The sequence below is a fragment of the Eptatretus burgeri genome, chromosome 1 (assembly GCF_056783735.1).
Source record: "Eptatretus burgeri isolate ZD-2024b chromosome 1, Ebu_testis_v1, whole genome shotgun sequence".
Lineage (NCBI taxonomy): Eukaryota > Metazoa > Chordata > Myxini > Myxiniformes > Myxinidae > Eptatretus > Eptatretus burgeri.
Window position 1 is genome coordinate 127,562,621 of NC_140961.1, and position 15,000 is coordinate 127,577,620.

Below are 15,000 nucleotides of genomic sequence, written 5' to 3' on the forward strand. Positions count from 1 at the left end.
GTAGCTGAGGAGTTTGTGAACAGGCTAAGTCAGGATGCTTTGGGGAATCCTGCCTGAGGAGTTGTGGAGTGCTTTCAAGACAACCGTCCTTGATGTTGCTGGTGGATATCTTGGAACTCACCATTGGGCGAAGAAGGATTTTGTCGCTCAAGCGACACTGGACACCATTAAGCAGAGTAACATGGCCAGGCTGAATAGCAGAGCTGAGCTGTTCAGGGAGCTGATGCAAAAAACTGTACATGCACTCAGGGTGGACATGGAGGCCTATGTGTGAGGAATCTGTGAGAGGGTAGAGCATCACCTGTGGTCAGGTGATTGTCGTCCTGCTTACAGGGGAATTCGCACATTGCATTCCTCCAAGCCCATCCCTCGGTTTACTGCAGTTAGAGCAGAGGGTGTTAGGCTCTTGACTGAAGAGTCTGAAGTGAAGTCGGCCCTCTTGAGCTCCTGACTACTTACAAAGCTTTTGTCCGTAGCCTGATGGAGTACTGCTCTCCCCTCTGGGCTGGTGCTCCTGCCTCCCACCTTTCTCGACTTCACGCTGTCGAAACCAGGGCTTTTAAGATCATTGGCATCTCCCGCAATGAAGCTGAGTCTTTGGGCCTCTCACTCAATCACCGCAGGTTGGTCGGTGGTCTTTCTGTCTTTTACCGACTCCTCTCCAGCCTTGCCCCCCCTGCTCTCTCTGCGATTTGTCCCAACCACATTTCCACAGGGCGCTCAAGGTCCGCCAACAACCCCCTTCTGGTAAAACTACCAAAATCACGAATCACTGCTCATCTTCACTCTTTCATTCCTCTTTGTTCCCGCCTTTGGAATAAACTTCCTCACTCTATTCTTTCCCATTCTTCCCTCCAGGCTTTCAAAACAGCTGTTCACCACCACCTCTTATCTTCCCCCATCCAAATCCTCGATCTTTTCTACCCCCGATAATCCACCCATGCCCACTTCCTTCAATTCTCCTGCTTTCCTTCCTGAAAGTCCCTGTAATGTCCATCTTCTCCTCGCCATGTTCCCCGTCCCATCCCCATCCCTCTCCCTTCCACAGTTCACCTGTGTCTGTTCCCCAATGTTTTGTCCCTTCCACTCCCACCCCTCTTGTCTCATGCCTCCTTGCTGTGAGTTGTGTGTTAGCTCTCATACGAGCCTCGACCAAGGTATACAAAAAAAAAAAAAAAAAAAAAAAAAAAGTGAAGGCCCGCTGGGCCGGTTACTTTGAGTGGCTGTACGAGGCTGATCCACCCGCTGTGGAGTTGGATGTCAGGGCTATTCCCATCCCTATTGCTGACCCTTCAATCAACTGTGAGCCACCTTCATTTGTGGAAAATCAGGCTGCGGTGAACCAGATGACATGGGTGAAGCTCCTGAGATCTGTGGCATCCATGCTGAACTTCCCAGGGCTGGTGGAAATGCTGTACTCTTGTCGTTGTATGCAGTTCTGTGCTCTGCCTGGAACACAGGCATCATCCCAACTGACTGGAAGAGGGGCCTTGTTGTCCCTCTTTGGAAAGAGAAGGGAGCTCGCCAGGACTGCATCAACTACTGAGGGGTGACGCTGCTCTCAGTGCAGGCAAGGACTTTGCTTGGATAATTCTTAATAGGGTTTGCCACCATCTGCTTGAGCACTAGCATCCAGACCAGTTGGGCTTTACACCAAATCATTCAATGATTGACCGTGTCTTTGCTCTTCGGGTCCTCACCAAATGCAGACGAGAGTTTTGGCAGGGGCTGCTTGCAGCCTATGTTGATCTCTGTAAAGAATTTGATTCAGTGAATCAGGATGCCCTCAGGAGGATTCTTGGTCTTTGTGGGGTCCCACCAAAACTGATCAATCTGATGTCTGAACTCCACTTTGGTATGGAGAGTGCTGTGAGATGTGGAGATACCATCTCTGTCTTATTTCCAGTTGTTATTGGAGTTCGTCGGGGGTGTGTAGTGGCCCCAGCGCTTGTATGGTCTGGATTCTGGGGAGGATATTGGAGAGATCAAGCTGTGATGCATCGATTGGGAATGTCAAGATCTCGGACCTTGATTTCGCAGATGATGCAGTCATCTTTGTGGAGACTCTAGATATCCTTTTAGGGGGCCTTGAGGTGCTGAATGAGGAGTCAGAGCTGCTGGGTTTATGGGTTTCCTGGGTCAAAACTAACATTGAAAATATGCTTTCAATGACATCTTGAATGCTGCTATGTTGTCTGTACCTGTTTTTGGCGATGATGTTGAGGTCACGGAGAGTTCTCATACCTTGGCAGTGATATTAATGTCTCAGCTGGCTGTGAGCCAGAGATCATTGGATGTCTTGGTCGGGTCTGGGGAGTCATGAATTCACTGGATCATGGGATGTGGCACTGCCAGTACCTGTGCAGGAGGGTGAAAGTCTGAGTCCTCAGGTCCTTGGTGCTTCCAGTCTTGCTCTACGGATGTGAGACTTGGAATCTGACCAGGGATCTGAGACAGCGACTTAATTCCTTTGGTATCAGGTCTCTTCGGAGAATCCTTGGCTATAACTGGTCATACCTTGTGTCCAACGAGCAGTTGCTGAGAGACACTCTAATGTGATTTGTTACCTGCATTTTCCGTGAGCATCAACTGCAGCTGTTTGGACATGTGTCTCATTTTCCTGACACTGATCCTGCTTACCAGATTCTCTCAGTGAGGGAGCCTCATGAGTGGAGGGGGCCAATGGGCTGACCAAATGCCTCCTGGTTGCAGAAGGTTGATCAGCATCTCAAGAAGATGGGGATGGGCCAGGCATCTGCCTGAGGGATGGCCAGCTGGAGGCCCCTGGTGTACCGGCAGAAAGTGGATGTCGTGACACGCTGCTCCACTGCATGGTCCCATACCTGACCTGACCTGATGGGGAATATGTGCTGTATGGGTGTAGTGTGGCTCTTTCCCTTTGTTTGATTCCCCAACTTCCATTCAATTTTCCCACTTTCCAAATTTCCATCCATCCTTGAAATCCACCCATCCATCTCCAATCCCTCACCCTTTCGCTTCCTTGCAGCTATCTTCCCATTCCTCCAACACACCCTTCACCCCCTCGAACCCTGCATGGGCCAAAATAATCCTGCACCATTCAGCACACATTTGATCCTCAAGTAAATTAATTCCCTTCCTTCCTTCTCTGCACTTTTCCCATTTAAAATGCAAAACAACATTTCTCACAGTACAAAGTCAATCACAGTGCTAAATGGAGGGAGTCATGGTGGCATATTCACAGAAGATTATTCCAGAAGAGTGTTCTATACTCAGTTCTGACGGACCCTTCTGGAAGACACTCAAAGACTCGGCGAGCTGGAAAGCCAATGAGCGGGTAAGGGGGGCCTCAAGGGTGCCATTGCCATGTCCCAGGCCAGCCTCCATAAAATCAGGATGAGTGAGTGATCGAGGACTGTCTGTCTGTGCCAAGGGGAGTCTCTGCCATTAGCTGTTGCCTTCATGAGCTGCCTGCACAAGCTGTTTCCTTCAGGAGCTGCCTGCATGAGCTGTTGCCTGCATGAGCTGTTTCCTTCATGAGCTGTTGCCTTCATCAGCCATTGCCTTCTTCAAACTAACTGCTAAACCATGAGCAGCCTCTACAAGTTGTTGCCTGAACGAGTGTGCTGACCAAAGGGCTCTGGGGGCAGATGGTACCATGTAATCCTTAAGCATGGTGACTCCAAACCAACTTACACACAGCATTCCCAACATAGCACCAACACTATTATATTCCCTCCCCTCTTCCTCCTTCCCTCCCCTTCTCTTTGGGAATGACAAAGGACCACCTGTCTGCATGAGATGAGCCTGGAGTCGAACCAGTGCCCCGCCTTCTCCACCTGCTTACTCTTCCTTTCTGCTTTCCCAGATGATTGTGATGGCGCGCCTGTCTTCTGTTTTGTAGAGAAGTAAGATTTTGTCAGGGGCTTGCGTGCGAATGGCAACTACTTTTCTCCTATGTCTTTGCCTTGTGAATATCTGCTTGAAATACATGCTTGTAATTATTGTGCCTGTAAATACATGCTTTATTTGGTAAACTGTGTTTCAAACCTGCCCGGTTGTCCTTTACATCATTGGTTCAGCATAGTGTGGACATCATTTATTTATAGACGGCACTTTATACCCCAGTGATTCACTCCAGTAGAATAGCCAATGTCCCCCTAACAGTCTTTCTCAGCTGTATGCAATATCAAGACAGGTGGGACATTGAGAGCGCGGTCCTCAGTTGAGGTAACTCGCTAAGTGACTGGTAGGTAATGTGACGCTGGGCGCAAGGGCCCTGATTGAGCTAGTTGTCCCAACTGGTGTACACAGATGCCCAGCAACCCGTCGAGCTATGAAGTTATCGTTGGCTTGTCGGTTTCAGGTTCGGAGGTCAGGGAAGTGCTTCTGAGAAACACCATCATGACCCTCCCCCTGTGAATATTAAATGAACGGAGCACTCTGGCCCAAGATGTGACATTATCCCGACATCATGCACGTGAATTTTGCCGACACATCACCTACAAACTAGAATGGCATCCTTGTGGCACTCAAGTCTGCCGCCAAGTTAGGGGCCCTTGTTTTATTTCTCCGAAATGAGTGTTTAATCGTCTCTGCTGGCGATCTGGTGTTTAACCTGGTCCTGCTATCTCTATTGTCCTGCTATCTCTATCTCTACTGACTTTGTTCAAGGTACTAGCAAAGTTTGAATACACCAATGAAAATTTATGTACATTATTTTGTTTGTTTCTCTTCACCTCCAAAATGCTGGTATACCAGCAAACGTCCCGAAAGTGTATGGCGTCATTGAAAACTACCAATTACTTGCCTTATAAATAGGAACAACAACATATTTTGTTTTGAAGCTGTTTCAAAACAATCAAGTCTCTCCAGATTGCTGAAAATTACATTCAGATTATTTATTCAAACTTTGTTTTTCAAATCAACAACTCTCATTTTTACACGTTTCTCTCCCTCCTCGAACCATAAAACAATTTGTATTTGTATTTTTTCTCTCTCTCCCTTCAGTAATTTTTCTTTCTCAATTTGTTCTCTCATTCATTCACTCACTCAGTCCTATTATTAGAAGCTCCAATTACTTTATTCTCGATAATCCTTTTGTTGTCAAAATATTTTCGTCCATTTGTTAACAATGCTCATTTTTAAAAAAAATCTTTCATGATTCTGAGATCACCTGTGATGATGTGTTTATGATATGAATCTTTAAATATGGAATGTTTACAATTACAATGATGTGTGTATAGATGTTCCTCTACCTGTATCGACCATTCCTCAAAGAATATAGAATGTTATAATTCTTTATATTTGAACATCCTTCTTCTGAATGCACTTTAAAAAGGTGTGCACAACCCTTGGTGGTTCTTTCTGTTGGTGTGTTTCTGGAACTTTACTCGACATCTCATTATGTTGTGTTATTATCCCCACACTTTTTGAAAAAACACACAGGGGCCTCCAAGTGTCTCTGTCTACCTGTCTGTTCGTCCGTCTGTCACGCTATCTACTCCTAAACGGTTGGGAAGAAATTCACCAAACTTGGTTGTTATGATCACCACATGGCATGGAGATGCAAGAGCAGTGACATTTCTAGCCCCGCCCCCTCGTGCGGGGTCAAAAAACGAGAAATGCAATTATGGGAACATATTAAACATTTTAAAATAAGACTTTGTATCTGCAATCAACATTGGTGGATGCATGAAATATGTAACAGTTTTTTTGGATTTCACCCCTGGTTCATGTCCCAAGGGGTGGGGGCTTTGGGTCACAGGGGTCAAAATGTGAAAAAATTTTTTACCTCCAAATTTGATATTGGGTCCTTCCTGGTGGAACTTTTTGTCATCTTTTAACTTTGCTCTAAGTGGAAAGCATGGGGATTTGTGATGGCGTGCCATCGACATCACTCTGGTTTTATCTTCCTTGATCATTTGTTATCGTACATTATTTTGAGTATGTAATTTTATTTTCCACTTCTTAAGTATTGTCGGTTTATCTTTGTGTATTTTATCATTTTATCGCCCATCATATCCAGAATAGGTTCTATGTATTGTATTGGGAATTTCTCTTCATCATCCTCTCCAATTAATCTGTTAACAATTTGCCAAACCACTTTGGACTTGTTTTGTTCGCGTATTGATCTTTATTCTTCCGCTATCATGTTGAGATCGAACCATTTATTTACGATCTATTGGTGGTGTCTGTAACTGGACATTTATGTCCATAATTATTTACTCTGTGTCACTGAAAGATAATTCTGACTATATAATCTGAGTTGAACTCTGTGCTCAAGTACATAATGATGTACACACACACTTCAATATGCTTCAATAAATATTGTTTGCTATTGAGTTACATGAGGCAGTTTCTGACAGAGTGGATGTGGGAAGTGCAGTGGATGTAGTTTTTCGTTTTTCAAACAGCATTTGATAAGGTACCACACAAAAGGCTGTTGGCTGGGGTGAGGGCTTGTGGAGTGGCTGGTCGTGAAGCCAACTGGAGTGGAAACTGCCTCAGTAATGTTGTTGTTTCGTATGCAGCCTGCAGCTGCTGGTTGTATCATTTCCTGGAAATGCAGGTGTGCCGCTGATGCTGGGACCATTAAGCTGGTACTCATTTTGCCAACCTCTGAAGGATGACAGGCTGAGTCAACCCACCTGGTGTTATTTCAACAGAAATGACAGGGCCATGGCCTCAAACTCAAGACCCTAATATCTTTAGCCAGCCACCTTAACCGTTAAGCCAAGAACAGGCTGCATTAGTAATAGGAAGCAAAGATAGACTGTGAATGGGAGGATATCTGATTAAGAGGATTTAAGTAATGTGTTACCCCAGAGATCATTTCTAGGACCATTAATATTCATAATTCACATCAATGATTTCTACATTCGGGTTAAGAGTGGGCTTTCCAAATTTACAGATGACACGAAGCTCGGAGGTAAGATAGACAGTGGAGATGAGGACTTTAACGGACTTAGCAAAATATTGCCCAATTAGTTTAACACAAGGAAATGTAAGATTCTGGAGTTTGCCAGTAAGAATCATGAAAATAACGATTGCATAATACAAGGGTCACTCTTGGAGCATGTGACACAGGAGAAGGATCTTGAGGTGGCATTGATGCAGTGAGAGGATGGTGGAGGCAGTGTGACAGCCCCGAGCAGCACTTTTAGGGGGCGGCAAATTTGTTGCATCTATGATCTATCTACACTTCTGAGGACCTTTTCCCCCACATTGCATTACAGACTCGGTTAGAACACCAGGACATTGTTTGTGAGAGCGCAGGCAGGGGTTGAATTGTACTGATGGCCTCACCCTCAGTCCGCTGGACAATGGTTGTGGCTTACGTTGTACCGGAGAGAGGGGCAGACAAAATGGGCATGGGACATGCCTTAAAACCAATTCGAAAACGAATCTCTACCACCTCTGCATCTCGTTGACTCATTCCCTTGCCGGGAAGGCCAAGCCTTCAACGACATTGATGTTGTTAAACTTTCGGCATGCGTTTATTTACCATCATTAGCTGTTCCACCAGTACTCCCACACGGGCAACATGATCACCTCCCTGGTCAAGGGTGCGACAATGCCGCTGTGATGGCCAGGGTTCACTGTGGGGTTCAATGGCGAATCACCGATATCAAACGAAAAGCTGTCTTCATTCCCTGTGCCAACCATTCCCTCAACTTGGCTGGGGGTCACTCACCTGCAACTACAATGAATGCCATGATTGTTTTTTCAGGACAGTCGAGCAACTTCACCAGTTTTTCTCTGTCTCGATTCACTGGTGGAAAATCTTCAAGCAGTTCGGTCTAGGGAAGATGGTGAAGCGAGTTTGCGAGACTCGATGGAGCTCCAAGCACAATGCAACTCACACTGTATGGTCCGAGCTGGAGGAAATATCCGAAGTCCTGGAGCAGCTTCGTGATAGTAATGCCGAGACACAAGACACAGTCAGATGCTGCTATTTTGTTAAATAGCATGATGACATCCATTTTCACCGCATACCTCTTCTTTTTAAGCCAGTGCTAACTGTGATTAATGACAGGCAAAGCATTCTTCAAATGGCTGGGCTAGGGTTAGATTCCTCTGCTGCCAAGTTGGGGGCCCTTCTTTTAATTTTTTCAAAAATGAGCGGGATAACTTTGCAGAGGAGGTGAACAGCAAGTCTGCCAATTTTTGCATGCAAATGGGAATCTCCACAGAGCAGTGCATAAGGAGGAAGAGGAGAATGTCAGTTGAAGACACTTTGGACATAGGTCTCTCATTGCAAGATGAGATCAAACGGGAGCACTATGAAATCTTGGATCGGCTACATGAGGAAACAACCTGACACACCCATCAGATTAGTGATATGAACATTAAGTTTGGGTTTCTCATGTCACTTAGTTACCTGATGGAAGAATCCAATGACAGCAACATTGCCATGAAAATCCACCATCTAACAGAGACGTACGACGACATCATTACGAGCGAGCTACAGAGGGAGATTCATCATCTTCATCGACACATCAAAATGTGTGATGAAACCGCTGGGAAGGAAATGGTGGACTGGAGGACAAATGAAATCCTTGAATATGTTGTGAAGTGGGGATTCAATGAATCTCTCCCGAACTTAGTTATCATGTTGAGGACATTTATCACCATGTGAGTGAGCATTGAAGCACGTGGGAGGAGCTTCTCCCAACTGAAACTGATTGAGGCCTTCCTCAGATCCACACAATGAGCCACTCTTGGCTGAGTAATCTAGCCATCCTCTCTATTGAGTATGAACTAGTTTAGTTAATTGACTTTGAAGCTGTGATAGATGAGTTTGCCTCATTGAAGGTGAGGAAGAGGTGAATCACACAGTCACAACAACAACTGCACACTTAGTAGGCCAATGACCATTTTGAAAGGCAGAAATTTGAGATCTTGCCCCGAGCATCATTTTTCCTCCCTTTTCCTCACCTGTCACTGAGGGGTGGTAATAGATATGCAGGGTAAGCAGACAGTACAGTGACAGGTAGCCATAGGTAAAGCGAACAGGTTTTTCGTTTGCATTCCTAAGGGGGTAAATTATAATTCAAGAGTGGTGGTGTTTATGCTGTGCAATAATTTAGTGAGGCATCATCTCGAATATTATGGACAGTTTTGGTCACCACATCTGAGGAAGAATGTAGTTGCCATGGAGAGGGTATAGGGTATAACTAGATTGATCCTGGGCCAAGCTATACATAGTTTTGAGGAGGGGCTGAAAGAGAAAGGCTTTTTACATGAGAAAGGTGATGATTGGTTCAAAGTTTTGCTCATTTGGTGGCCTCCGAGGACAGATAAGCCATTTTGTCTTACAAAATAGGTTTGAACATTTATATATTAGACAAGCTATCAAAAATTAATAAACCTCTCTTCTTGGAGAGCAATAAAAGTATGTGACTCTTGTAAGAACAAAATGTGATCACTTCCATAAGGAGTAGCACCACCAATATGAAACAGAGTGCTCAAGTTTTATATTTAATTTATTTTTAACATTAACCTCCCATTTTCCCCCAAAAAAGATTCAAGTCCAATACTTCTGAATGATCAAAGTTGGACAAGATGTTCTCAGTTGCAGATCATGTTGATGTATAAAATGTCAAACAAATTACATTCCAAATTCAAAGTGTAAAGAAGGTTCTCTAATCCGATACTTGCGGCGACTTTAAATAAACAGTTTTGATTTCTGGCATGTTCAGTGCTATGTTCCTGACTTTCTCAAGACTGGCTGCTGGAAATGTAAGTTGACCCCTGTTGTTTACTAGCTTTGGGTTTGACATTTCACAGATTATATCCTCGAAGGGCTGCTGTGAGTGGTCATGGTCAGATGGCCAATTACACTGAACAACAAATTTCAAAAAAATTTTTTTACTGGAGATGTGTAAAGTGATTAAGACTAATTTGGGTACACTGATTTCAAAAATCATAACCGTTTTGCTGTATCACGTCAGGATTTTCAGGAACAGAAATATTCCCATTGCCTAGAAGTCAGGATTTCAATGAAATTTACATATGTCTTTAACATGTCTATTTCGTACAATTGTTGTTAACTTGTGTTATATTTCTTTCTTTCAGATAAAGATGAGTAGGCATTCCTGTACCAATCATCCTGACAACTTCTGTTATGTCTGTGGTCGGTATACCAAAAAAGATCAACAGCGAAGTATATCTACAGCAGTGAAAATGAAGGCCGCCTACTTTCACTACTTCGGGTGTAAGGTGGGGGACCAAGAACAGAGCTGGGCACCACACATCTGCTGCACAAGCTGTCACACAACCTTGACTCAGTGGTTGGTGGGCAAGCGCGCGAGCATGCCATTTGCGGTGCCCATGATATGGCGTGAGCCGCAGAATCATCATGATGATTGTTATTTCTGCTGCACAAGCATCGCCGGCTTCAACAAGAAGAATAAAGGTCACATCAAGTACGCTGACTGCGTCTCTGCTCGTAAACCTGTGCCTCATGATGACGAGAACCCCGTTCCAACACCTCCAGCTGATCAGAACATAGCTGTAAGCAGTGGTGAAGAGGATGGTGATGATGAACCTTTTGAACCCAACACTCAAGAATCACACCTTCTGAACCAGGGAGACTTAAATGATCTTGTAAGAGATCTCTCGCTGTCAAAGGCGAAGGCAGAGCTGCTTGGATCAAGGCTGCAGCAGTGGAATCTACTTGAACCTAACACCAAGATATCCTTGTTCAGAGCACATCACAGAGACATGGCTGAGTTCTTTGAGATGGAAGACATGATGACATTCTGCAGTGACATCAACGGTCTGTTGAAAGAACTTGGGTGTGATCACGATCCTGCAGACTGGCGCCTCTTCATCGACTCGGGGAAGAACAGCTTGAAGGCTGTTTTGCTCCACAATGGCAACGAGAAACCATCAGTCCCACTGGCTCACGCGTTCAGCATGACAGAGACCTATGAGACTATGCGGCAGCTGCTTGATTCCATCAAGTACAATGACTTCAACTGGCACATCTGCGGAGACTTGAAAGTGGTGGCGCTGTTGTTAGGGCTGCAGTCAGGCTACACGAAATACATGTGCTTCCTTTGTCTCTGGGATAGCAGAGACGACAAGAATCACTGGACGAAGAAAGATTGGGATGAGCAAAAAGAGCATGTACCTGGTCGACACAACGTGAAGCATGTCGCCCTTGTCGACCCAGCCAAGGTTTTCCTTCCACCACTCCACATAAAGCTCGGCTTGATGAAAAGTTTTGTACGGGCAATGGATCTGAATGGGCGTGGGTTTTTTTCATAACGTGGCCTCAAGGAAAAGTTTGGCAACACCTTGTCGGAGGCCAAGATCAAGGCTGGTGTCTTTGTTGGACCGCAAATCCGACAGATTATGAAGGACGAAACTTTTCCGACAACTCTAAACCCCAAAGAGCTGGCAGCGTGGAGGAGCTTCAAAGCTGTGACGGACAACTTCTTGGGGAACGAGCGCGCGGACAACTATGAAGAAATAGTGCAGCAGCTGCTGGAGTCCTTCAGGAAACTTGGCTCCAGGATGTCCCTGAAAATCCATTTCCTACACCAGCACCTGAACTTCTTCCCTGACAACTTGGGAGCAGTCTCGGACGAGCACGGCGAGCGATTCCACCAAGAGATTTCACTCATGGAGACGCGTTACCAAGGGCGGCACAACCCGAACATGATGGGCGATTTCTGCTGGTTCCTGCATCGTGAAACTGACACAGAGCAGCACAAACGCAAAGCCAAATGCCTAAAGCATTTTTAATTACATTCTAGTGGAGTTTTTCTGTAATTTCTATAATTTTGAAGCATTCATGATGAAATAAATGAATAAATGAATTTTTGTAAATTTCATTGAAATCCTGACTTCTAGGCAATGGGAATATTTCTGTTACTGAAAATCCTGACGTGATACAGCAAAACGGTTATGATTTTTGAAATCAGCGTACCCAAATTAGTCTAAATCACTTTACACATCTCCAGTAAAAAATTTTTGTTGTTCAGTGTTATAAAGGTTACTACTTTCGTTCAAGTAACTCAGAAAAACCTAATTGGCATTGTTGACTGTTGAACTGATTGATGAAAGTCACTTCATTGTTTTCATCTGACAGTCGCAGAGCATCTTAGTACTGTCCCAATGCCATCCACAGGCCCATTGCAGTGATGAGTAGCACTGAAGTTTCAGAGAAGTTTGATACCATGTTGTTCAGAAAGAAGCTTGATAGCAGCCATTACAAACTTGTTCTTAAACTCTCTAGCAGGTCCATCTGTCCACACTCTAACCTTCTCAACATCCTCTGGCTTTGATGATAACATCTTGTCCATGAATATTATAGATCCGTTTTCTCATGTCGCATATCATCACTGACTATGATGTAGGAATACACGCTCCCTCTGAATCATGTGACTGATGCATACAGGGTCACCTAGGCTTGATTCCAATGAGCGGACTGCACCTTGTCCGGATCTACACAAGTATAATATTTTCCGCATAATCTCCTCTGTAAGACAGCAATGGTTGAGTCAGCTTGAGAAGCTTCAACTTAGTCTGCTTCATAACTGTGTGCCTGCTTCCTCCTCACAAAGCAATGCTTCAGAAATTTATGGGTGATCAAACAGATATAGGTACAAAGGTCCTCCATTGTTCCAGTATATCCTTCTTTGCTCAGCCTTCCACAGATTTCCTGCCATGAATTGCACTTCACTGGTATCTCTTTCAGGACTTCATCATCTCGCAAGGGGTGCAGGTCCTGGAATCCATACTTCTCATGACCACGTTCACCAAACACACAATCTTCATCCTCTGCTGATATCAAACAGGAGGCAGGGGAGTCTTTGGAGTATGGTGGAATCCCTGGGACATTCTGGTTATAACTTTGTGTCATGAACAAGTTACTGTGGTAGATGCATAAGCACACATTCGATGGCATATTCACAGAATTTTTTTTTAAATGCTATTCACAGATTCCTCAGTTCAGCAGTCCATTCTTGCTTTCTTTTGGTTTTGTTCTGATATTTTCACCCCAAACTCATGAACCATTTTATGGAGGACAACCATTCTTTTTCTTCGGCTATTCAGCAGTGAACTCTTCATGCAACTTGTAGATCTGAACAGAGAATGCTTCGTTGATTCGGCCCTAGGACTAGTAGTCATGGGGATGTTGAAAATGTCACCAGTTTCCTTTATTTACACTTCCTCTGCATTATTCTATCCTCCACTTTTCTTTTCCAGATTTTTTGACTGTTATTCTTTAATTAACCTATCGACTTCTCTGTTTAGCTTCTCTTGATACTTTGGTCTGGCCCCTTGGCTACTTGCCTCGTACAGGACAAATTCTGCATTTGATTTAATTTTCTCACTCCTCTTTCTCTTCCTTGCTGCAGGTGAAAGCAGCATATTGGCTCATACCTACCAGGAAAGACATCAATGCAATATTTGTTCCAGGGAAGACTCCTTAATTGTGTATGTTTATGTGCAGCTTGTTTGGCTAATTGTTGTGACTTCTGTGATAGGCTTTGATGTAGTTTTTCCCACCACAATAAAGCACGTAGATTATACATAAGCTCGCTCCAGTTACTTTGATTAAAGAAAAGTTTCCATAGTAACATATTTGTTTCTTGACGAGGTATTTGTTAGGAAAGAAAAAAAAATCACACCCATGTCCGAAGGAAGTGGTTCAGTTCAGCATTTTTAATATGAAATAGGAAAAGCCTAGAAATGAATGAAACCCATTATAATTACCCCCTTCAAACCCTTTAGAATTATTTTCGTCTAGAATTACCCTGTCAAAATACCCTTTAGAGCCCTTAAGAACACTGTAAAATTAACCTTTCGAATCACCCTTCAGAATCACCCTTTAGAACCCCTGAGAATTACTATTTGGAATCACCCTTTAGAATTACCCTGTCACACTACCCTTCAGAGCCCTTCAGGACACTTTAGAATTAACCTTTCAAATCACCCTCTCGAATCACCCTTTAGAATCACCCTTTATCATTACCCTTTTGCATCACCCTTTAGAATCACCCTTTCGAGTCACCCTTTCGAGTCACCCTTTAGAACCGCTTAGAATTACTGTTTAGAACCCATTAGAATTACCCTTTAGAAACGTCTGGATTTACACATTAGAATCATCCTTTAGAACTACCCTTTAGAAACCATTAGAATTACCCTTTAGAAATACTATTTAGAACCCATTAGAATACCTGTAGAAACCATTAGAACTACCCTTTAGAAATATTTAGAACCCATTAGAACTAACCTGTAGAAACCATTAGAATTACCCTTTAGAATTACTATTTAGAACCCATTAGAATTACCCTGTGGAAACGATTAGAAAAACCCTTGATAAATACTATTTAGAACCCATTAGAACTACCCTGAAGAAACCATTACAATTACCATTTAGAATTACTATTTAGAACCCATTAGAATTACCGTTTAGAAGCCATTAGAATTACCCTTTAATATTACCATTCAGAACCCATTAGAACTACCCTGTAGAAACCATTAGAATTACCCTTAAGAATTACTATTTAGAACCCATTAGAATTACCCTGTGGAAACCATTAGAAATACCCTTGACAAAAACTATTTAGAACCCATTAGAACTACCCTGAAGAAACTATTACAATTACCATTTAGAATTACTATTGAGAACCCATTAGAATTACCGTTTAGAAACCATTAGAATTACCCTTTAATATTACCATTTAGAACCCATTAGAATCCCCCTGCAGAGCCCTCGAGAATTACCCTTTAGAACCTATTAGAATTATCGTTTAGAATTACTATTTGGAACCCATTAGAATTACCCTGTAGAACCTTCTAGAATTACCCTCTAGAACTTATTATAATTACCCTTTATAACGCTGTAGAATTAAACATGATGAGTTAGAAAGGTTATTTTTCTTAATCTTGATGGAGTCGGATGGATGGAAGGAAGGACATACCCAAATATTGAAGCGGCTTCACTGCTTAAAGATACTTTTTGTACTCTCATGTCAAAAATGAGAGAGAATGCAAAGC

General features: G+C 43.5%; 1 protein-coding gene across 3 annotated transcripts in view; it reads left to right on the forward strand.

The window, feature by feature from the left end:
- The window catches only part of HHEX (hematopoietically expressed homeobox), a 79,688-nt gene that overhangs the window by 50,894 nt on the left and 13,794 nt on the right, over positions 1–15,000 (forward strand). The window contains exon 3 of one of the 3 annotated variants that reach the window (XM_085897276.1): positions 13,356–13,434. The exons of the other annotated variants lie outside the window; for them this stretch is intronic. Within the exon in view, the coding sequence (XP_085753402.1) occupies positions 13,356–13,430 (75 nt within the window). The 3' untranslated portion in view covers positions 13,431–13,434. The remainder of the gene's footprint in view (positions 1–13,355; positions 13,435–15,000) is intronic. 3 annotated transcript variants of the gene reach the window in all.